General features: G+C 37.1%; 1 protein-coding gene across 7 annotated transcripts in view; it reads left to right on the top strand.

The window, feature by feature from the left end:
* The window catches only part of MGAT4D (MGAT4 family member D), a 41,023-nt gene extending 16,278 nt beyond the window's left edge, over positions 1–24,745 (top strand). For 4 of the 7 annotated variants that reach the window (XM_015625615.3, XM_015625611.3, XM_015625613.3 and 1 more), the window contains 13 exons: positions 545–685; positions 2,433–2,566; positions 4,674–4,720; positions 7,376–7,489; positions 8,802–8,877; positions 13,538–13,649; positions 14,197–14,339; positions 18,778–18,885; positions 19,725–19,918; positions 21,112–21,190; positions 21,293–21,371; positions 22,379–22,491; positions 23,009–24,745. In XM_015625615.3, the coding sequence (XP_015481101.1) occupies positions 545–685; positions 2,433–2,566; positions 4,674–4,720; positions 7,376–7,489; positions 8,802–8,877; positions 13,538–13,649; positions 14,197–14,339; positions 18,778–18,885; positions 19,725–19,918; positions 21,112–21,190; positions 21,293–21,371; positions 22,379–22,491; positions 23,009–23,035 (1,367 nt within the window). In that variant the 3' untranslated portion in view covers positions 23,036–24,745. The remainder of the gene's footprint in view (positions 1–544; positions 686–2,432; positions 2,567–4,673; positions 4,721–7,375; positions 7,490–8,801; positions 8,878–13,537; positions 13,650–14,196; positions 14,340–18,777; positions 18,886–19,724; positions 19,919–21,111; positions 21,191–21,292; positions 21,372–22,378; positions 22,492–23,008) is intronic. The other 3 variants (XM_015625612.3, XM_015625614.3, XM_033513809.1) reach the window with 2 other exon arrangements.
* Positions 24,746–25,403: the final 658 nt, after the last annotated feature.

Here is a 25,403-nt window from a genome sequence, read left to right as displayed (position 1 = left end):
TGTATGTAGTCATTCTGTTTACCATAGGACTTTTAATAAACTGAGAACTTTTGCTTGAGCTGTGAAAACCACCATGTGTTACTTTTTAGGGAAAGCATTTAAGTTTAAAAAGCAGTTAAGAAGGTTATTAATCAGAATCTGTGTTTCCTTTCATTAAAAATTTGTTTGCCAACCATGTAAAACAAACAAATAAACAAACTGTAAACAGTTTTTTACTACTGCCTTTAAAATAACTACTTACTGTGTTTAAAGATGACTCAGTCCTGCAAGTGTGCAGACACAGGGAAATAGATATAGTGTTTCCAGGATGCTCAAGATTGGAGCTCTGCACCACCAGCTGAATGGGAAGAGTTGTACTGGGAAATTCTCAATTTAATATAATGTAATATATATGACATATAATAATTTCTGAGGAATAGTTCTGATTGAATAACCTTGTGTGTGATAATCTGCCAGTGTTCAGTTGAGCAAAACAGGTGAAGAAATAGGCTTCTCCACTTGCTTTTCATTTTATATGTATCTCTGTGTTTGTTTTGTCTTTAAGGAGATATCAAGTGGAAAGACTTAAACCTCCCCAGAAAACTCCCCATGCATCTTACGAATATGTACTACTATCTCCCTCATCTTCGAGAATATGTAGATGCAATTTTCCCAAATGTTATTTTTGGGCAACAGAGAACTGGAGGTAGGAAATAAAGCTTGGCTTCTATTTTCCATGTGTTTGTATTTTTTATTAATTTCTAGCAATGAAGCATACACAAAAGTTTGGAATGGATTTTCTCTCTCAATTTTCTAATGTTACCAAGCTGAATGAATTTTAATGGCAATAGCAAAAGTACTTTTAAAATGCCCACCCCTATTTCAAGTCTTTGATAAAGACTCAAAGTATTCTGAAATCCTTTTGAAAAATCAATACAAATAATCTTGCTTGAAAAACAAGATTATTTTTTGCTTTAATCATATATTCATACGGCTAATATGCAGTAGCTGACATTTTTTCCGCGCAAAATTAGTATGGATGAGGAAGCCAAGGCAAATTTACAATGCATTTAGTGTGGCAATGTGAAAAGCAAAGGGAAAGGTGATGTGAACATTTAAAGGATATTGATATATCTTCAGTGTAGCTTTTTCATCCACATGAGAAATTGGCTGACACCTGTAGAAATCATAATGAATTCCAGTGGACTAGAATACAGATTTTGCATTATCTTAGATGTCATGTGACAGGTAAAAGGAACATGCAAAAATAATAAACAAAGAAGAACTAGTCAACCATTTTGCTGAGTTTTGTATTTTGTTGAAATTTTTACTTTTCTCTAGGGTGATTTTATATGAAGAAACACTGGCACTGTTTTTGACTTAACTGAAAAACTCCAAACCTTGGGCCGTGTTCATGACAATAGATAACTTTCTACAGACTACTTATTAGTAGGTGTAGTAGTAGCAATGTGATCTAATGTTGTAGCTCTTACTGGAGTACCTGTAGATCTGTGTCACTAATAAATAAATACTCTGTTTAATCTTCTTTTATTTGTACAGGAAAATCACAATAGCAAGACTGTAGTTAAATAAGTACAGGTTGACCTTCAGTTTCTAAAATGAAACAAATCCCAATGGTTTAGCAAGTTATGTGCTGGGAAGGAACATTAGCACTCCGGCGTCTTTGAGCTGACACTGGCATGGAAGTTGAAGTCAGAACCAAGTCACTATTTGCACTTACTGTTTTATTTAAAGTTGTTGCTTGCTTACCAGTCTTCTGAGATTTTGGTGAATAGAAATCATCTGCAAGGAAAAAGATTCCACAGGTTTACTGAGCTATGTTTGGCCACTGATTTAAGTAATGCCCATACTAATGAAAAGAGAGACACCCTGCTTATGGTCTAACAATGTAATACAGCATAAGTTTGCTACAGAGGAGTCTTTGCCAGAGACAATTTCAGTTCCTTTATTTTTAATAACAGTAACATCTTAGTTCTTTTATTCTTATTGATGCTATGAAAAACATTGATGCATATAAATTAAACTGCTCAGGATTTTTGAAGTGTATTCCTTTCTGAAATACATCACATTCACTACCTATGAGAACCTGCTCACTAGAGCAGTGCTGGTTTAACCCTTCCTACTTAGATCTCCAAAGCAAGAGCAAGCACTTATTTTGCAAACCCACTTTTGAATCTCAGTGGAAAACACCTATGTGTTTGCCAGACATAGTAATATCTCCAAGTTCTCAAGTGTAGACCTGGTGTTTATAACACAGACACAGACTAAACACAGCTGGAGGTCTCTCTCCTTCCAGGTAGTAGAGCAAATGCTGTCACACAGCTAAGGAAATATTAACTGTTGCCAAGTTTCATGGTCATATCAAATCAAAATTAAAATGTAATTTCAATTTTCCTTAAAATTACATGGCTTGAGACATTCTCTATTTGCAGTCTCCCTGGTGATGGGTATTCCTACTGTGAAAAGGGAAAAACAAAATTATCTGATTGATACATTGCATTCCCTACTGTACCAACTATCTGAAGAACAAAAGAAGGACTGCATAATAATCATCTTTATAGCAGAGGTAAGTTTGCATGGAAAGGTGAAGAATGCTGATAGAAAATATGCAGATTTATGTCATGTAATAGTGCAAAATAGTGGTAGCTTGGCCTTTGGGAGGGATTTTTTCAGGGCTGGAGGAGATGATGAGCAGTTAGTACCTTAGTGTTCATATGCGGAAAAAAAACCCTGTAATGCAGATGATCAAAGGGTAAAATGTCGTATTACATTTACCAACAAAGTCATTGGGTCAGATTTTCCAACCATATGAACTCATTATTTGTCTCTGAAAGTAAGGTTTTCTTCTTCCATAATGAAATGTAAGTCCTCTGCAGAAAAGTGCCATAGAACATGAAGAAAATAAACTTAGTCTAAGAAATGTTCACATTATTTATCTGCTTGATAACATATATCTTGCAAAGCATCTTGACATATTGGAGCCTTCTGCATGTGTTTTGGCATTTCCCATTCAAAAAAACCCAACTGTTCAGGACCTTGAACAGGTTTGGGAAAGTAAACAGTGATCAAGGGAAGATATTAGAGATAAATGTTGGGTTTTTTTCTAACTGAAAAATACCTTGATTACATCAGAAAAAAAAAACCCTGCAGAATTAGCTAGTAGTAGCTTCTAGCAGGTAAAATGACTGTGCAATTATTCAGACTTCATCTTTATTCTTCATATTTCTTTGTCCTTTCATAGCATGAAATCCATGCATGGATTCATTGACAGTTAGAATTTGCTATTTTTAATTAATTAGTCATCACTTTTGCAGGTATGAAAGTGTCACACAGAGTATAGTTCACTTTAATAAGTTTGGCCACAACTTCCACTTTTCTGTTTGGATCACAATAATGAGTACGAAGTACCAGTTTTATTGGCTGTAGTTCCTCTTCAGCGTAGTTTTTAGGAGCTGAACTTAATTTGCAGTTGGTATTTCCCAATGAAGAGCCCTGGTGGTGATGAGCTTTGCCTGGCTGTCATTCAGGTAAACTTCCTACTATAGGGCTTCAGAAGATTCTGTGAGTTTTAAGGGTTAATTTTTGAATAGTTTTCCACTGTGGAGAGTCCTAATGTGGCACTTTGAACAAACAGGGGCTGTGGTTGTAGTAATAGTCCATATCACCCAATTTAGGATTAAACTGCCATTGTAAGAATTACTACTCCTTTTATCCCAACCCAAAAGTCATGTTCTCACAACTTCCATTTTTTCAGCCATGTAGTAAATTGGAGCAGATAACCATGCTGATCTGAGGGGTGATAAGAATATTTTATTATGAGAGGAGGGCAGGTGTGTTCACTGGTCATGAATCCACACCTTGCTTTGTCCCACAAAGTTTTAAAAAAACCAAGGTAAATATTTACATCATGGGTTAAACTTGAGTTAACTTATTGACTGAGAGTGATTTTTAAGTTCTGGGCATTTTTTTTCTTATCACACTTCTTTACTTTTATTTTTTTTACTCATGACAAATTTAATATATGATTGGTAACAGTTATATATTAAAAATTTTATTTATTTAAAGAAAAATCTGAACTCCTAGGACAGTTATTGTGTTGCCTTAGAAAGCACATTCATAAAATTTTGCACTCTTAATGTAGTTAACAGATACGTTTCACACACTAAAACTGTTACTTTTATGAAACAGCACTAAAGAATGTCTTCAAAAATTCCAAACAAAGAGCCATAAGTTTGCTATATTAGGAAGAAACTAAATAAAAATGTTAAGTATTGCTGGCTTTAGAATATTTTGCTTAGGTGATTTTTCTTATCAGCCTTATGTGTCTTTTGTGATTTTTGGATGTTTAACCCAAACCAGCTCTTTTTACTGATAGTTATATGGCTGTGTTTTACTGGCATAGCTGAACAGAATTTTAGCCAGAAAACAGCCTGGCCTTCTCCAAAAGCAAGGAAAAACAAAGTGCAAGAAATGGCAGCTGGAGATAGTTGGAAACAAAAGTGAAAGTTTGGTTGCTTTGAAAAGCTTCTACTTTTCCTTAGTAGAAATACTGTTGTAACATACCACATTTGTTTGGAAGGCAAATACATATTTGCATATACATATTCCCTACAAAGTAGTGTTTAATACAAAAATGGATGACTTTTAATGAAACTCTCCCTTCTTTTCTTTAGGTGAACACAGAGTATGTTAAGAGTATTGCAGAAAGTGTTAAAACCAGGTAAGTCCTACAGAATGTAACACTCAACCACCAGTGTAAACATATTTGTAGCTTTTATGGAGAGAATTAGAACGTTTCAACACTGAAATGGAACTGAAGCAAAGGTGCACTCTCACTATGTGTGCCATAACAACTGTGAAATTGAGAACAGAAGTATGTATATCAAATTAGTTTTCATTTCTTATTTGATAAATATACTTTAACTAACCAGTCAAGATCTCAGCTTAAATCTCTGATAAATATTTACTCAAGCCTAAGTCTTTTGTCTACAAAGTTAATGATGCAGTTTGTTGGAGGTTTTTCACAAACAGGTGACGCGTCACAAGATTTTATTTCAGACACTAGTCTCAGCTACAGATACAGGAGACGGCACAAGCTCATATCTGCCATGAGCAGCCCAAGATCTCTTCGTTACAGAACATTTTATAAGTTTTTCAGCCAATAGCATATTGCTAAAGCTTACAGACAATTGTTCTATCCAATCACTAGAAACACACATACATCTTCTTCAAACACTGCTTGCTCGTTTGCTTTCTACTAACTATACACAATACTCTGTTATTAAGCTTAAAACTTTCTTGGTAAGCATATTTTTCTGCAGTCTTAAGGTCTATCTTAGCCAAGCCTAAAAAACTCAACTATTGTTTAATGTCCTTGCATATTGCATTATTGTATCTTCTTTACTTTTCAAGCCTTGCAGCTAACTCTAAGTTCTCTGCTTTTTCTTTTCTGAGGCCTATTTTCACACCTTCTGAAAGTCTTCTTACCTTTACTGTTTCCCACAGCAATTCATGTACCTGAGGCTACATGTACGAGGTCCCCACTGACTACACAACCCTGCAGTGTAATCTGGCATCTGTCATAGTGTGGTTCTGAGACCTATAGTCCAGTTCAGCTGGGTTGAGCATGGTGAAATAAATTGGGACGGGTACGATGGCGAGCCCAAAGATAGATTTTAATGTTCACTGGGACTGCATGGTCTGAGGGGTTGCATCCGAAATCCAGGGGGTGTGGTTAACCTAACAATGTATATGGGTACCTGAGGGCAGGGGTTAAATCGCAAACACGGACCAGGGACATGACCTATTGTGGAATGATCCCAGTAGCATCCTAATTTCCATCCTTTTCAGTATCCTCCTCCCAGGGCCTCGGGTTTATTCCCTCCGTGACAGGAACCCAGTCCAAAGTATGATCTATCCCAGCTGATTCAGTTCCCACATCATAGAATCATAGAATTCCTTAGGTCAGAGAAGACATGTAAGATCAAGAGTGTTCAAGCATTTGCCCTGCACTGTCACCACTAAACTATGTCCCCAGGTGCCACAACACATCCATATTTTCCCAGTCTTTGTTTACTTTTTTTATACTATTTTTCAGGAAGGCAATAGACTTGGGGCAGGAATGGGATTACTTTTATAATATTAAATGCTACTACATGATGGGTAACATTAGATGGGTGGTCTTTGCCCTGCCAAATTAACTTCAGCGATGCCAAATGGAAGCTTGCAGTTCTGCAGTTCTGCTTGCTCTTATCTTTCTTGAACAAGATCACTGGAGGAGTTGACTTCTCCTCATTTGAGGGTTTCTGCACATCCTCCTTCACTCAAGGATTTCTCAGACTGTATTTTGTGTGTGGGTTTCCCCCTGAAGACTCCTTATACTGAAGCTGTTATCTAAGTAATATTCATAATTTCCTGCCTTCAGAGGGTTTAGCTCAGTGGGAGTACTGTGGCAAGGACAAGGGGAAAAGGCACTCCTTCTTGGCATTGCCAAGGTACAATACCTGCTGCAATTTTAACACTCAGAAAATTTTAATTACTGCTTTATGGCTTTTGAAGACATTATTGCAGAGTATTTGCTTTGTCATGGTTACACAGTAAGATTGATATTTTTTTTCCCATAATGCTGGTACTATGATGTGTTTAATTTTTAGTGTAATCTTTTGTTTACTAATCATAGGAAATGGGAAACTCAGTTTTAAAAGCTCTACCAGTTTTGTGTTAGGGTTTAAAATTTTGTTTGTTTGTTTGTTTTTGTTGAGATTCTTGTTTGTTTGGTGGTTTTTAGTTTGAATTTTTTGGTTGGTTGTTTTGTGGTTTTTTTGGAGGAAGGGGGAAATTTGCCTTCTAGGTTTGGCTCCCAAAGTATGTTAAACATTTTTTCAATGTCTCTTCAAATGGAAAATTTAATTCTTCGAGCAGAGACTAGACCCAGACTCCTGATTTTAAACTCCTGCTCTGAGACAGTATAATTTTGCTTAGAAAGTAGAATTTGAGTTGGAGCAAGTGTAAGGAAGGGAGCTCTCATGCAAGGGGGATGTGTGTTGTTCTAGATAATAGGTTTGGTTGTGAATTACTGCTGCATTGTGGCAACTATCTCAGGATGATTAGTAAGCATCTACAGATGCAGGAGGGGCAGGATTTCTGAGAGAAGACTTCTCTCCAGTGTTTTCTGAGACTTGGATGAGTTCCTGACCTGTCTGTTCTGATGGTTGTTAAAGACCCCTTCTTGGTTCCAAATTTGTGGCCAGTTTCTTTCCTAGAGTTGTGCATTCCACTTCTGGAGAAGCAGATCTAACTTTGGGGAGCTGCTGTCTGTTGCTGTTGCCCTCAAAAGTCTTTTTGAGGAATGGGGTCTTACTAAGATTCTTCCCAGCTTCCCCAGAGAAGTCCAGTCTGGAGTCCTAGAGGTTATTTCTCCTCCTGCTTCTTATTACCCGGATTTTTCCAACCTGGAGAAAACACTTGGAGATTCTGAGGACCGAGTAAGGTAAGTTTGCTATATAAAACCTAAGAACCCTTGTTAAGAGTGTAAAATGGAAAATTCAGAAAAAGTCAGTACTGTTTGAGCTGGTAATGTTTTTGTGTTTCAGAACTAAAGGACCTCAATTGTACTTGTAAAAAAATTTTACAAGGGGATCTTGAGAAAAGCTATGCTGCACATCAGCTTCAGGGTGAGAGCCAAGGTGTCTCATTTGGGTCTTGACTCTAGGCATCCAACAGGTTTTAAACTAAATGGATAATGCCAACAAGCAATAGGCTATATGATCTGGTCAAAAAGGAAAAAATAGAAAAATCTTTAATGTCACTGATGAGGGAGAGTCTCTGTGAACATACCGAGGAAACCCCATGTGGCCCTCTAGGTATTGACAACTACTATCGGTTTAATTAATGACCTAACTTTTTGGTGATCACTGAATTTTTACCTACTGTTAATACATCCTTAATGGTGAATTCATTCACTTGCATGACACAAAATCACTAAGACAGAGATTTAAACCTAAAAAAAAAAAATATTTATTGGAGGAAAGTAATTTTCTTTCAGTAAACAATAACTAATTTATCAGAAGCCACTGCAACAATGCAGCAAGAGAGTTGCAGTACTGAGAATTTAGGCTGGAGGAAATCAGCTAGTATATTTATATATATGTGTATATATACTGGCTTTATGGATAAACCTTATGTGTTATAGACCATACACAAGTTTACATACTTATAATTTAGTTTTAGATATGATTAGATTTGGATCGGTTATACTTTTATGTTAATTAAATACCAATAAATTACTCTGTAGTCTTTCAGTGTTGATTATCAAATATCAACGTCATCCTCTGGTAATATGAGAGACTGTACAAAATATGTGTTTATATTTAAACCTGAATATTAAGACTATCAACCTGCTCTCATGCTGTTCATATGTAAAACCACTTACTTTTTCATCTTTAAATAATCCATGGGTGTTTATTTCTATTCTTCATAAAATCATAAGTAGACTCTTTTTAAGTCATTTGACTTGAATAACTTGATAGAAATTTTGTTTCAAGCTCCATTGACAGAGATGTAATTTTTGTTTATTTAATGCTAACTTTTATAGGAAAAGAAAATTATTTACAAGTGTTTATATTGATTGTAGAGGAATGCTTTTGCACTTAGCAATGGGTTACTTATTGTACTTAGCAATACTCAACCTTACAATTTTATTGTGGAGACAAAAAATACAGAGCATTAGAAGTTCTCTTATTATAGAAATAACTGTTGCAACCCCCTCAAAAATCTGATCAGAATTTGCTGCTTATGTTTAGGTGGAGAACTAAACAGAATTTGGATTATAGCTTTTTAATGCTATATGCTCAACCTAAGGGAACATTTTATTTACAGGTATGTCCATATTATTATTAAGTAGCAGCAATACCTCTGTACTGATTATTAGCTTTGGCAATTTTAATTTGTTTCAAAGGCCTCAATAAAATCAGCAATCTATCATCATTTTCTGGGTATTTTGCCTGTGCTTTTTACAAGCATCCACATATTTCTGTATTTATATACATCTTGCAGCCAGGTACTATTTGATTAAAACCATCTCTACCTTCCTGTCATTTGTGAGGTTGAAAAGCAAAGTAACTGAAGCATGAAACCCTTATTTGATTAAGTAAAGAAAGTCAGGTTTAAATATATTTTTACTTACTGCAGCCAGGAAAAATAGTGGTGATAGGTCCAGGTTATAGTCCAGATGACAATGAAATGAAATATTTCAAAAAGGGAAACACTGGTAGAGTGATACTTGAGATAAGGTCAACCACAAGTTGGCACAGGTCCTTAATTCTCCAGAAGATTTTGTGTTAGCCTTCAAGAAGATCCCCATGCATTTAAGCTTAGTTTTAACCATCATTCTAAATTTGTGCTAATTTGCACTCCATAAAGATCTTAATCACCCCCAGAGATTCAAAAATTTTTAAGAGCTATTCAATCATGGAACAGGTCTATAAAATTTTATGTAGCTCAATGATGTCAGCAGTTTTAAAAACATCAGAAGAGCATTTTGCCTCAGAGTATGTATTCCATAAGGACATCACAGGATTCCTGGAAGCAGAAGACTGCAGGACCTGGCATCTCCTAAAGTTTTTCTTGGGATTCAACACAAACACATTTGAGCTGGGATACTTAAGAGTTCCCATGCTCTGTTCTCAAATGTGGCATAGATGCTCAGGCTGCAGGCAGACAAACAAAAATGTATTTTGAACAATTATGGTTTAATGGAAAATGAAGTATTTTCCTGTGGCTTTTGTATATTTTTAAGAACATTATCCAAGTTTACTGAGTGCACTAGAGCATTAAGGCATAGAAAACCCGGGGAAGTGAAACATTAAGATGCTGCCAGATACTTGACGTCCCTTCCTGTTACCAAGTTCTCCAAGCATGCATATTTGCACCACAATGACTTACTTACGTATTTGTATTTCTAAAGGAATTTGAGAACATGTGTTTTCTTATCTGAGACATTATGTAATGACTGAACTGTTATTATGAGCAAAGACTGGAAGGTGGTGATCTGGTGGGAGTTACGTCTGCTGTCAGAATTTTCTTAAAAATAAACTATACTTTACTCATACTGTCCCTACTATATCCTATTCTTCATCTGTATGTCCAGCCTACAGCTACTTCTGTAGCACAGGTGCTGGTCTGCTCAAGAAGTACTCTTTCACCTGTAGAGTGCAGGTGAAAAGAATGAACAGTTGATGCCATAAACTTAGTTATGTCCGCCCTCTATTTAGAAGTCCTGTATTAAAGGAAAGCAAACAACTTTAAAGTACTTTTCTTTAGCCCAGTACAAGATTTACTTCAGTAATCTTAAACAAAGCTTGAGTTAGGATAGATTTTTATTTAGTTTAGTCAGGAATAGTATTGATTGAGTGGCTGATACTAAGTCCCAAACCTTGAAAGAAGATAAGCACACAAAATTAGTCTTGACATCTACAGAACAGTTGATGTGATGAGTCAAACAAGATCTTTGCTGAGTAAACAGTTGTTCTAGGATACTGCTGAACCAGGATTTAAGTAAGTAGTTTTGTGAAGTACATTGAAGCTAAAAGGCTTACACTGGGGATGAACCTTACCCACTGATTACCTACTGATCAACTTTTCTACTTAAACCATCTGTATTTTTTTCCTTTTTCACTGAGAGAACTTTGGTGGGATATATAATAATGGGATCATAACATAGCCATAAAAGCAGGCAATCCAATCCCAGCCTAATAATGAGAACATGCATTTGTTATTTCTGTCCATGGAGACTTAGTTCACTGAAGGAATCAAACATTTCAAATCTGAAAGAAACAGATGCAGCATTTTTAAGTGTTTTCTATTAGAACTGAGATGAAGGAAAAAGAAATCGTTAAATAAATCTTAGTTTCTTCAGTTAAAATTTCTTATCAAGTTCTAACTTAACTTGCAGTAGTTACTTGAACTACTGCTATGATTTTTTTATCACCTCATATGGAGACTGGGAAAGCTTTGTGTATTTATATTATATATATATATATATACACACACTAGTAATATACATTGCCAGCAGCACTTCTCTAATGTATTTAAAACCTGAGCAATATCTCAGTGAGTTCACCAGGACTCTTTATATGGATATCTTTTTCTTCCCCTCATTAGACTCTAGGTTAGGCCTGCTAGAGCTCCCCAGTTTCCACATATTCATTGTCAGTGAGACAAAATGTAAAAATACTCTAATAAAATTCAGAAAGGAAGAACCTTCCTGTCTGATGCCTAAACTTTTATTGTATTCTTCCACTTTTTTTTTACTATTTCATTTTTACTTCTCTTAGACAAACAATCTGCATAAGAAAAATGAATGGAAACCTATTTGTTACCTATCACATAGGAAATTTTCATAGTCTTGCTGTAGTGGATGTATATTTTTTCATTCAAAAGCACTGATGAGTGAAAGGAAGTTAGCTGTGATTATGTGTTTTGCTGGCCTTCCCATGGCAATGGGGCAAGTGGACTAGGCAGTTCATATATTAAACTTCCTGATCCAGTTGTGTGCAGGCACTGCGCAACCTCCTTTGGCAGATAAAAGCATATGAGAGAACAAGTGGCTGTAAGCTGAAGGCAGAAAAAAAATCAAATTAGAATTTGGGTGCGAAGTATTAAACATCCAGAATAAAAAATTGTTGTATAACATACTGAAAATGACTGATACTGGAATCCTCTAAGCAATGGGAGATGTTCTCTAAGAAGATGTGCTTTAGTTAAACACAAGTCACAGGGTTAAATAAATAACTTTAATGGCTTGTACTACATGGGATATCAAACCACATCCTCTAATAATCTCTGTCAGCTTCAGGAAAGACCATCTCAGACTTCAGAATTACTTTCTCCTCATAACTACATTCATAGTCACTTTGCATCACAGCCCCTGTGCTTTTAATCTTCACTGGTTTTGCATACTTTTCTAAGGTGTTTTTTGATATGGTGGCCTCCCTAGGTTTTTGAGATACTCCAGTCTGCTTTTCATCCTTTTTTGTGCCCCTCAATTTCTCTTTGCACATTCTCTAAAACCTTCTTTGATTCTTTGCTCTTCTCTCTTAAAATCTTGCTGCTGGCTAATCCTCTAAACAAAATTTTGTGCCAGATGTCTTATAAATAGATGTTTGGGGTCTTTTTCTGTTGTTCTCATCTGCATAACTGTCAATTCAACTCAATCCCCAGATCATTGATTCTGTTAAGAAGCATTCATCTTGATCAGTTTGTCTCTATTTGTTATCTTACCATCAGCAAAAGCTGACAGAGTTAAACAGATCTCTTAATCTCATCTTTCTTACTCCTGGGTTCACTGTTGCCAACACATTTCTTGTCAGCCAGCCCTACACTTGTAGTGATGCCCAAATTCAGCTAAAACCTGTGGGCCTGATCTCTCAAGCTCTTGATGATGACTCTGTGCTGCATCAGTTGAAGTCACAAAACCAGCAGAAAATCATGTTTTGTTTGATTGAGGTTTTTTCTCAAAGGATTAATTTTCTAGGTATTTAGCTTTCTGAAGACAGTTCCAGCACAACTAGACATGCAGCAGGGCCAGTGAAGTTAGAAAAAATTTCTGTATGATTACACTACACCCCAGCAATATTCTCCTGAAGTCTTGGCCTCCTCTTCCTGTGTTTTCACATCCATACTGAATTCAAACCATGAAATACTCAGTCCTTAATTATTTCTGGAATACATTTATTCATTTGTGTCATTGACTGCAGCCCCCTTGTCTGGATTCATAATCCTCGGCTTTAGTAGAAGAAACAGCTTCTGGCTTTTCAGATGCTCAGTTACTCTCTGAAAGCTAGGTGAAAATGAAGCCAATGCCTTTCCCATTTCCTTGATGGGTGTCAGTCGTCTCTTCCAAATAACTTTTAGCTGGCTCTATTGCTGTACTCTGTGCCAGTCTTTACACACCTTGAAAGTTCTATGTACTCCTGCCCTTCAGTGTGATTCACGGACTACACCCCTTCCCTACCAGTATTCCCTGGAAAAACTTGCTTTCTACTGGCATTGCAGTTATCGTCCACAGTCTTTCTCAGTCACCTTGTATGAATGACAAAGTCTGCCCAGGCTACCAGAGCTTTTAGACACCTTTCCTTTCAGACAGTTTGCTCCTGTTGCTTATCAATGCTTATACAACCTTAGAAAAAACTACCTATTGTTGTCTTCCTTAACCTCTTGTCTTTTTCCTTAATGTTTTCTTCTAAGTGAGATCTCTTTAAGGCAGGGAGTCCTCCTTCATCAAAAAAGGGAAAAGCACCCATGGTGTTATGGTCACACCTGTAGATAATTACTTAATGAGTGATACTAAACTAGAGATATATGTAGAACTAAATAGCTAAATAGCAATCCACTGTAGTTTGAAACAGCTTCAGTACATGCGGTGCAGCATGTAATACAACACAATTTTCATTTGCTTGTGGAAATGTCACTACCCCCTCTGCAAGCAAGAAAATCACTGCTTGCCTTCTCTTTTTCTGTTGCATTTTTTCCCCCTCAGCTGGAAGATGATATTATAGCCAAACCTGATTATATTGAAAGTATAAAAAGCTTCGCTGCTCAACAGTCCCAAGACTGGATGGTTCTTGAGTTCTCACAACTTGGATTTATTGGTAAGTATTAAGACCACAGAAGAATCAACGGGTTTTGGAGCTGTGTAGATCAAAAAGGTCTCATTCAGAGACAAAGCATGGAAGGACTTGCATATCAAAACTTCCTTGGTTCTTCAGGAAACATCCCACTCAATGTACTTTACTTTTTGTTCTCTTTAAAAATGTCTTTTTAATACAGAGTCCCTTCAGCATAGAATCTATAATTGAGCTCCCAAAAGGAGGAATTTTTTCCATGTCAGAGAACTATGTGCCTCTGAAATGTGTAGCTCTCTTTTCAAGAATGCAATCAGAACAATCTATTAAAAAAAACAAAACAGCTTTCTCCTTTTCTTTATGGAGGAGAATATGCATCCCATATCATAGGGCTGGATGATCAGCAACTCTTCCAAGCCAGGTTCTATGTGAAATTTTTCATTAAATCATAATTACATTCATATGTGCCAGGCTGGTGTGATACTTAAATGTTTATTTAAATAAATTACATTGAAACATAAAGCTGGTGATTCTTGCATAGCAATAAAAGTATAACTTCTTGTCTTGCTTTCAGGAAAATTGTTTAAATCAGAAGACTTACCATTCATTGTGGATTTTTTTCTCATGTTCTATAAGGATAAGCCCATAGACTGGCTTATAGACCACCTGCTGTGGGTTAAAGTGTGCAATCCAGAAAAAGATGCAGTAAGTATAATTGTGAGTTTATGAACATAACATTCAAACACTCTCAGTAACAAAATTTATTTTGAAAAAGTGGAACATAAATCTCTCAAACTGGACTTACTTTGGGCTGACCAGTGTTTCTGCTCCTTGGGTTTTAGGGTTCAGGAGTTTTAACTGGTGCAGCCAGTTCCTGCTCCAGAATTTGCATGTGTTAATTTTGTGTTGATAAAGGAGCAAGAAGAAGCAGACAGGAGCTGTATAGAGCAGGAGATTACGAGAAGGAGAGCATGCAAGTTTTACCCTGTAGCATAAATGACTCCTGGGGATAGCAGAAGGTCCCTGGTTTTTTAGACTTAGTAGTGCACTGCAGAGTCTCCAGACCCACTTCATATAGATAGGAGGAAGCCTTTAATTCCTGCTCTGTGGGTTAAGCCAGCTCATAGGACTTAGAGTAAGCCACAAGAAACTAATTAAATTTCTTTCCTGTCTGTGAAAACAGATGAAAAACCAGATACTATTATGTTGACATCACCCATTCCATATCTAACATGTGCATCACCCATTCCATATCTAACATGTGCCAGCTTCCATCCAATAGATGAAATACTATTTTATTTATGACTGTTCCATCTTCTAAGACCTGATTCCTACCTAAAATGAAGCTGTGTTCCCAAAAGGCAGGTAGGCAGCTCATGGAAGTCTGCTCTGAGCAAGCCAAAGCAGAGTGGTGTCCTCAAGTTTCTACTGAGTTTCTCTTCTGCATTTGCAATTTCAATTGCTGTGGGTAGCAAAAACCTACTGAGACAAATCAGTCTGACATGGCTCTTGGGTGGGAATGACAAGTGGCATGACGTGCTGGGACTATTCATGAGAATGCAGAAAATAAAGACTGGGAGAAGGCTGGGTATCCCAGCTGTGGTGCCTTCTCTGTTTGACAGGTTAAAGCAGTGAACTTTCCTATAGGCACCAGAGAAGGCAAGCTGATAACTCCTCACACTTTCCCCTTTCCAACCAACTAAGACTGTCACAAAGTGATCACACACTGTGCTACACAGGAGAGTCACCAGGGACTTGTTTGTAGTTTCTATGTGCCATCATGTGGTGATAGATTTTTGGCATGTATTTACGTAGAATCACAGAATGGTTTTGGTTGGAAAAGACCTTAAAGATCATTCCATTCTGACCCCCTGCCATGGGTAGGGACACCTTCCAATAGACCAGATTGCTCAGAGCCCCATCCAACCTGGCCTTGAACATCTCCAGGGGTGAGGCATCCACAGCTTCCCTGGACAACTTGTCTCTGTGCCTCACCATCCTCACAGGAAAAAACCTCTAACAGCTAATCCAAACCTACTCTCTTTTAGCTGGAATCCATTCCTTCCTGTCCTGTCGCTCCAGGCTCTCGCAAAAAGCCTCTCTCTGTTCCTTGCAGGATCCCTTCAGGTACTGGAAGGCTGCAATTCCCAAAGCCTTCTTTTCTCCAGGCTGAAAAATCTCAATTCTCTCAGCCTTTCCTCATAGAAGAGGTGCTCCAGCCCTCTGATCACCTTGGCCTGCTCTAGATTCAGCAAGACAGGTCCATGATCTTCCTGTGCTGGGACCCCAGAGCTGGGTGCAGCACTGCAGGTGGGCTCTCACCAGAGCAGAGGGGCAGAATCCCCTCCCTCCCCTGCTGCCCACAGTGCTTTGGATGGAGCCCAGGACATGTTTGGCTTTCTGGGTTGAGTGCACATGGCTGGGTCATGTCCAGCCTCTCAACCACCAACAACCCCAAGTCCTTCTGGGAAGGGCTACTCTCTATCTACTATTCCCCAGCCTGGATTGATATTGGAGGTTGCTCTGACCCAGGTTCAATACCTTGCACTTGGTCTTGTTAAAACTCATGATATTCCCATGGACCCATTCCTCAAGCTTGTCCGAATTTTCAGCCTGGACTATTAACATATCAAGGTTCAGCTACATCTGCTCACCAAGTTGGAAAAGACAGTTTTGATGATCAGAGCCATCAGGTCTCTGGATGGTTCAGAAACTTTGTCATGTTTGCCTCCTGTGAACCATCATTCACTGCTGAGGTCCCCAGTACAAAAAAAAAGTCACGGATTTGTTAGAGCAGGTGTAGAAGACACAGAAATGGTCAGAGTGCTGAAGACAGGCTGGAAGAATCAAAGCTCTTCAGATTGAAGAAGAGAAGGCTTCAGGTGAGACCATATAGCACATTACAGTACCTAAGGGGGGCTTGTATGAAAGAGGGAGAAAGTCTTTTTATGTGTTGTGACAAGAGAAAGGGCAACAGTCCTAAATGGAAAGAGGGTATGTTTAGATTGGATACAAGGAAAACATTTTTTATGGTTTGGCTGGTGAGTCACTGGCACAGGTTGCCCAGGAAAGGTGTAGATGCCAACTCCAGTGTTTCTGGATTTAGTGGAAGCCTATCCATGGCAGGGGAGTCAGAACAACATCTTTACTGGTCACTTTGAACCCAACCTGTGGGTTGTAATCTGTGTTTTTGTAATCATATGCAGTGGTCTGTGTCTATCATGTGCAGTGGGAGTTACAGGCTGCAAGGGTGGAAGCCCTGACTCAACAAGCAGCCTTACATCAGCTTCTGCAGAAATGACCACACCACCTCATGCCACCAATCATTCTCAGCTGCTGCCAGAAGCAGCTCTTTTGGTAATACTGCCACAGCATAAAATAAGACATTCTAGAGCCTGCATTATTGCAGGGGATGAACTGCAAACCCTATCAGTAGAAAGATCACAAGTTTCTTTTCTTAAAATGATTTCTTCTTTACTGAAGTATAGTGTGCCTTTCAGAGAAACAGCTGCCAGTAAATCAATTGCACAAATTGTATTGTGGTTTTACATTATTTTGCTGAACATCTGTTGTGGACAAAAATAAAAATACTTGGCTTTTTTCATAGCTTTCCCAGGGTATTTTGAACTTTTAATTAGTACTCCTGTGGAAACAATAAATCCTTCATGAGCTTTGATGGTTTTAAGCCAGTTGAGTGAAGACTTAATCAATTCTGGCTTTAGAAGTCATTGATAAAGTTAATGTAACATTTTTCCTTTATAGAGCTGAAAGCACTTGATGGAAGAGGTAAGCACATTATCCTCTCAAATTTTAAGGTATGAGACCTGGGATATAGAAAAATTAAATGATCTTCCAAACTCATATAATAATTCTGTGGCAGCACCATGAGTACAACCCAGGGAGACTCATCTTAGCTCTTTGCTTTGTTCCTTGCTATTATGCTTCATTGTTGTATTAATTACTGTGGCATGTTTGTGTCATTGTATCAAACTACAATGCTCTATATATACAAAGAAAAAAATTATATTTAAAGAAGTGGTTTTCTATATTTCAAAGATCAAGAAATTCCAAAATTAATACCAATTACAGTTATTTAATTTCTTGATACATATCATGTCCCAGGCATAGTAAACTGGAAAATTGTGGTTGAAACACAGTATTTGTGGGTGCGGAGGAGCCCGCCGAGCCCGAGATCCTGGCTCTCCCCTGGAGGCAAGACACCTTGCACTCAGAGAGAGACAATGTATCGCTCCCAGGGCTCTTTGAGTTAGTTATGTTAAACTGTTGCGCTTCATTGGTGTTCCCCCCTGCCTTCCCACCCCGATACATGTATCTCAGGCTCCCCCCGCCCCTCTCCTCCCTATAAATATCCCGGGTTTTCCCCTGTTCCAGGGAATAGCTGTTGCTGGCTCCCTTCGCCCAAGCTCTGCCTGAATAAAGGTTTGTGCTTGGCAGAACGCTAGACCAGCTTTCTCGTCCCTTCTTCCTGTGTCGCCTGCCCGCTGCTGCTGAGCCGAGCTAGAATCACTTGCCTGCCCGAAGTCGCACACACACGCTTCGGCCCAGCCTTTTCAGGGCTGCTTCTCCAGAGAAGTCGCAGTGCTCCGGGCTTTCCGTCGCCGCGGCAGTATTTAAGGGCTTTATCTAATTATGTGATAAAAGATCCATAACTTATGATACATTAAAAGCCTCCCAAACACAACAAAGAGGCAAAATTATGAAGATTGAAATGTAACCAGCACCTATCTTAAGAAGGTCAGTTTTGGTCAAAATAGTTTAATTAGAATGATACGGCAAGGCTAAGAGTTGAAATAAAGTTTGCCAAAAACAGCTAAAAAATCAATCAGTTTCAAATTTGAGTCCATTTTTGTCACCCTGACATGTGATTCGTCACATACTGTGCAGAAACCCCTGAATTAGTGGTGTTTGAGCCTTCAAATCTAAATAACAGCATGAGAGGAATTAGGAGTTTTGGACTAGAAACGGTGTATGTGACATAAGGTGACTGTTAATTTAAGGATATAAATTATGTCATTTAAATATGGACAAAAAATCTGGACCCATACCCTTAATTACATAATAAAATTGCTTTATGTACCATAGTTTGTCTCTCCTTGTTTAAATAATCCTTCTCTCCCTTTTACTTTCTTTCCAGACACACTGTGAAAAGGAAAAGTCAAAGTTACGTATCCGTGCTAAGCCATCTCTCTTTCAGCATATGGGAATTTATTCATCATTGTCTGGGAAGATACAGATTTTGAAAGTAATAAGAAATTAATGCCATGTTTTTAAATTATAAGCTTGTATTCTGACATTTCTCAAATGAGTTTCAAGAACCACATCTTTGGCATTAGATGGCATTTCCATATCAAATTATGTTGTTTTACAGATTTGGTAGAGAGTTTTGATCTGGCACCTTAGCTGCAGGTGGAGCACTGCTCCTACACAAACACCTTTGAACATCGCCATGTGAACAGTACCATTTCATGGCATGTAGGAACCCTCTTCACAAGCACAAGGTTTCAGATGCTCCATGCAAATGAAGCCATGATGGTTTGTTTTGGCTGAGCACTTCACATTCCCGATACGAGGGATGATTAAGAAGGTATATTCATAGGACAAAGGTATGACTAATATGATGGCCACAGATTTTTAGGGAGAGTTTGTAGGGCAAGCCTCATATCTGATAAGGGCATGAGCAATGATGAACCAGACTTCAGGAATTTCCCGATGGTGCCATCTAGACTAGTGACAAGATTTCTTAATTGGATCAGACTAGAGATTCACATAGCCTTTAGCAGAGCCCAGCAATCACATGTTCTGGCAGAAGGCATCCTAGACAACTATGAAACAGCCTGGTGTAAAGATTTTTATTTTTAAATCTTGGTAGCTAAGAAACAATCAGTACAGCTCTGCCTAAAAAATGTAACATTAAGTCCTAGTGACTACACTGAAATTAATATTGTATATCTATTAAAAATAGATTGGATATTTTTTGACATTGAGGTAATTATTTTCTAGAATATTTTTCTATAGTAATTACAGGTATCAGTGCACTTTTTTCCATTGTATGAGTGAAATTACATTTCTTTATATCAACAGGATAAAGATTTTGGAAAAAATCTGTTGTATAAAGCACATAATAATCCACCTGCAAAACTGGATACAAGCCTAAGAATATACCAGCAATATACTTTGGAAAAAGTTTATAAAGGAGAAGACTGTTTTTGGGCTTCAGCTCCAGTGGCAGGTGACTACATCAGGTTCACATTTTTAAATCCACTAGAAGTTGAAAAGTAAGTATTACATGATATGGAACATACAAGCCTACATATATCCAGTTTGGAAATGCTTGAGTCTGTTCAAAAAAGTGCTTAACTGTTTGTATAAACCTTGTTACTGCAAAAAAATCCATGATTTGCTATTTATCTGCTCTTCTTCCTGAACTCCTTTCCTGAAATACATTTCTTCATTGGTAATTAAAGAGCTTCTTAATTTTTTTTTCCCTTTTATTTCTTCAGGTAAATATTTTACACTCTCATGATAATTCTCAAAGGAATTTGTTTCTAAGTGATGCATTTCCTCAAGGGTGAAAGCTTTATTTACATAGTTGACAACAGAAAGGCTGTTTGCATGATGTCAAGTCTGTATCTCCACCTAGTGAGCTGCAGTGAATAAACACTGGTGTTCTGTTAATTAACTGGTTAATGCTTTCTGAAACTTGGGTAGGCTGTAGTTTTGCATGTTCCTGTTACTGCGAAGCTACATTGGATGAAGCTAACTTACATATGGTATTGTCTAATGGCTGGTCCCAGCCCCATTACATTGATAGTATGGTTAATCTATAATATTTGGTGTTTTTAAGCCTTAAATATTTGATACCAGAGGAGAGAGTTGGATTATTTAAATTCTCTTAGTTATTTTTGGATCTAAAACCATAAGAACTTTTAATACCAGACATTAAAAACCAAACAGGGATTTTTATTCTTAGATGTTTTTTGCTTGGATTCCTGTTTGGTCAATGCTTTTCCTTTATTGGCTTTTCCTTTATAGGAAATTGTTTAGAAACAGCTGAGTTGACCGGTATCGATAAAAATGGGGAATTCTCTTGGCACTTTTGTGCCAGCATTTTTGCTGCCACTCACCTTCCAGAAGCCCATTCCACTTCAGTGTTACAATTATAGGAATAGATCAGAGGGCAGACCTTCCTTAGCCATTTAAACATGGGAAGTTAATTTATTTGAAACTTGAGCACTAAAAACGGGCAACACTTGCATTTGTGGTCCCAGAAAAAGATGGTTTAAATATTTCTCCTGTTTAAAATAAAATTACTATATTATGGTTTGGTTTATAGTTTCGAGGCCTATTTCTGTTCTCTATAGCCCAAAAATAGATAAAGAAAAGCTATCTGAAAATTTCCTTCAAAACTGGAAAGAATTACTTCCCTAGAAATCTCCTAAAGTATAAAATAATACACCTTTATCATCAGGTACTTGTTCAGAAGTGGAAACCTGGAGCACCCTGGTGATAAACTGTTTAACACTACTGTGGAAGTGTTGCCAGCTGATGTAAGTCTCTCATTTAGAACCATATTTCATTTTCAGAATGATATTCAGCATAAAATATCATACTCTAGAAAATACTTCTTTAAATGTTATTATTTTTTACAGGAAACACTAAGAAAAGAACTGCATTACAATGGAAATAAATTTAACTACCCAGCAACCAAAGCTGGATATTTAAAAATAGGTAAATTGTTTATTGTCACTTCAAAACCAGAAATGTTGTTCCTACATATAAAATGTTTCTGCTCTTAAGGAATTTATTAACTCTGTGATAAATTCAGCATTCCAAGGTGAGCTAGTAAGGAAAAGAAACCCTTTGCATTACTGCATATTGTAGTGTACAGTGTTCAACCATGACTCTCCTATTTTGGTTTAAGTTTGACCAGTGACAAAAGCCAAGACATCTAATTAGAAGGAGAACTCATTATAGCCCCTTTAAAGGATTCACATGGCAAGGTTTTTGTAGTTGGGGTGGGAGGGTGGGGGAAAACTACAGGGGTTGGTGGCTTCAGTGAAAAGCTTCCAGAAGCTTGCTTTGTGTCCAGTGGAGCCAGTGGCAGCCAGCTCCAGGACAGACCTACAACTGGCCAAGACTGAACCCATCAGCAATGGTGTAGTGCATTGTGGGATAACATATTTCAAAAAGGGAACAGAAAAGCTCTGTGTAACAGCAACTGCAGCTGGAGGGAGGAGGGAGAATACATGAGATAAAAACCTCTCCAGACACCAAGGTCAGTGAAGAAGGAGGGGGAAGATGCCATTGTGATTCCCCTGAGGAGGAAGGAGCAACAGAGACAACATGATGAAATGACCGTGACCCCCATTCCCTGTCCCCCTTCACACCTGGGGGTAAGAGGCAGAGAAAATCAAGAATAAAGTTTAGCCCAAGAAGAAGGGAGGGTTGGGGGAAGGTGTTCTTCTTTTATTTCTCATTACCCTATTCTGAAACGAATAAATAATTTAATTTTTTTTCCCAAGTCAAGTCTGGTTTGCCTATGAGAGTAATTTGTGACTGATTGATCTCTCCTTGTTCTTATTTCAACTCATGAGTCTTTACCAAAACATTTTTTCCCTAATGTATTCCTGGATTTAATTTATAGTTTGTAATTTAGAGATTTTTCCCAGGTTTGCTTGGAAGTGTATTTCATGCTAATAAATGTTCATATGGGTCTTGTGGGTTTTTTTATTAAGGGGCCTTTGAAAATGGCATTGCAGAAGGAAACATCAATAAGTCAATTGGAAGAATACAGGCTATTCGTTTATCAGTCAGTTCTGATTCTCCATTCTGGGCAATACTGAGTGAGGTAAGCATGTCAATAAAAGCATTTTTATTATTCATTATTAAATTAATTTTGGTTCTTTCAATCATATAGTATTGCTAGTAATTAATCTTATTTAATTTTAAATAGAATTCTGTGGAAAACACAAGTGAAGGATTATATTCATTATTTTCAGGAGAGAAGTTAAATGTACTTCATTGGAAGTGCTGGAAATGCTAAAATGGGATGATTCTCCAGTTTTGCAGTGCTGTAACTGTAGTTGCTAGGACTTGGGTTTTGGTTTCTGTTTTTTTCAGTCACCATCTTGGATATTAATTACATTGTGCCAACATTTTCAGATGAGCCTCTGATTTCTTAATTCTTCCAAGTTTTTCCCAAGTGTTTAAATGTCAGTAAGTCCATAAATAGAAAATACTCAGCAGAAGTCACTGAAGATTACTATAGCCTTAATCACTAGCCAAAGCTGAAAGAAGAGAAAAACTAATGTCGTAGGCAAAGCTCCTGCAGATTTTAGAAAATAACAGATTTTTCTTTTTTCTAGGTACTTATCAAGACATCTGAAAACTGAAAAAGATACATTTTTGATGTGTCACTTGTTATGTATTGCTTGAAAACAAAGCTGTCTGCAACAAAAAAAAAAGGACTGGGTCAAAAGATCAGTTCCATACCCATTTAACTGTTAATACTCCGTATTAGGAAAGAATTTAGATAAATCTTAGGTCTTTATATGACAAGGTATATGAAAAGAATGTTAGTAATTTCTATAAAATGTTCTTGAGTAATATGTCATATATAAAAATCTCACCTTAGTTTTGCAACATTAAATAGATACTATAAACAATTGATAAGGCATTATAGCCTGCCTCAGGGACTAAAGTATAAAGGTATAAAACGTTCCACTAGAAATAAAAATACAGACATTTTTAAAAAATATTAAGGACACAGAGTTCAACTCCGTTAAAAACACTAGTCATTTTTGTAGGGGAGTTAGAACTGAAGGAAAAGTTGTCAATATTCATTGCAAATATTTAAAGCAGTTCACAGGAACAACTTAATTTTATGAAAAATCTCAAACTTAATATAAATGTGTTTCAGCCTTAATGTAGCATAAGTTATGTTAAATATTTTTAAAATGAGAAGTGCCTACAAATTACCATTCAAATAACTTGAAACTTAAACAGGTATTTAGTCAGTGAATTTTATTTTATCAGAGAATTTTATTTTATTTGTGAATTGTGTATTGAAATAATTACAGAAAATAAGGGTATTACGTGTAACTCTATTTTTGTAGAAAGCAAATCTATTTAAGTACCATTTTGGATCCTGGAATTAGATAATCAGTCTGTACTGATACATCAGTCCTTGTCACAAGTTCAGATTCAACATAAATTTGAAAATAAAAAGTAAACCACAGTGGTCTCATTTGAAAAGTTTTTGGGAAATTACAATCCACCTTGGACATCTACCTGTTAATGAGCAGAACTCTGGTATCACTTCCTTAGCACATGAAGTATGACTGCACCCTCATTCCCCTGCACAGGCATTGCATCCTGACAGCAGGAAATAAACTGCAATATGTGGATTTGTATTGAATGGGTTACATTAATGTAGTTGTATTCCTAGTGCAACAGTGTTTTTCATTTAGAATGCGATAGAATTATTTTTTTTACATTAAAACAGTTCAGAAGAGGGTTTCTTTCAACTTCTCTAAATTTATCTTCTAAATACTTCTCTAGTAGTATTTTGCTTAGAGATTTATTGTTTATTTATTTTATTTTATTTAGATTTTTAGGTACAGCTAAAGACATAGACATGTGCATGTAAATACATATATTGGACTAAATATTGCAGCCTTCATTAGGTTAGGAGTTTAATGCCAGTTAAGAATTAGTGCAGTAATCCAGCATGCTTAGAAGTATACTGGGGGACACCTTTGTCCCTCAGCACTTACAGTGCAAACATAAAACCTTATTTTGTCATTGCTTTCACTGCAACAGATCCACTGTTGGGAGTAGTGGCTGTACTCAGGATGCCTTACAGTCACTTGTTACAGGGCGGTGTCACTAAGGAGGAAATTCCAGAGCAGTTATGTAAATCAGTGAAAACACAGAATATACTAAAATAATAGATTTTGCTACCAAAACACCTTTTTTTCGCAGTGAAATGATATTTCTCTCTAGTTGTTGAAGTGTGCTTTCAGAAAGCTCATCAGAATATTTGAAATTGTATTAGGAAATGACTGGACTTAAAAAAATAAATTTTTAAATGCAATTTTTTATTCTATGCTGCCAGGTTGGTGCTTCATTCCTTGTTTCTGGTTTTGCATATTTTACATAACCGTTGCAATGACAGAATACCCTTCCCATCACTCTAATGTAAATGAAGTTTTAGTAGATACTGTAAAAAATTAATGTTTCACAAGAACCATTAATTCTTCCCTGTGCTTTTGCAAGAGCTGAGGTTTCTTACACAGTCTGCAGAACCACAGCTCCACTATAAAACCAAAGGAGCCTCCTAAGAAGAATTCTGGATTTTCACTGAAGAAGCAATAACGGAAAAGTGACTATTCCTGCCCCAGGAAGTTTACAACAAGGGAGTGCAGTGGAAGAATACTTCAGCAATAACACTTATGTGTGGTATTGGCAACAACAACCACTTGCAGGTGAATTAGCTGGGTTTGTTCACAAGGCATGGTTACACATAACACCTGCAGCTTCCTTTCCACCCTAAGCAAGGTTTAAAACCTGTAGTTTTCCATGTTAAAATCCTATGCACTGAACCTTCACACACCATGGCTTCTAGGCCAGATCAAAGGCAGAATAGAAGTCTTCCCATAGGAAGGCTTCAGTTCAGGTCTAGGAAATAAGGAAAAAGCTTCACTGATTTAAGAATCACAGTAACAATAAGAGTCTGTGAAGAAAACTAGTGCTGGCTAA

Source organism: Parus major, chromosome 4 (genome assembly GCF_001522545.3).
Source record: "Parus major isolate Abel chromosome 4, Parus_major1.1, whole genome shotgun sequence".
Classification (NCBI taxonomy): Eukaryota; Metazoa; Chordata; class Aves; order Passeriformes; family Paridae; genus Parus; species Parus major.
Note: the sequence above shows the minus strand (reverse complement) of the source record. Positions and strands in the feature narration are given on the sequence as shown.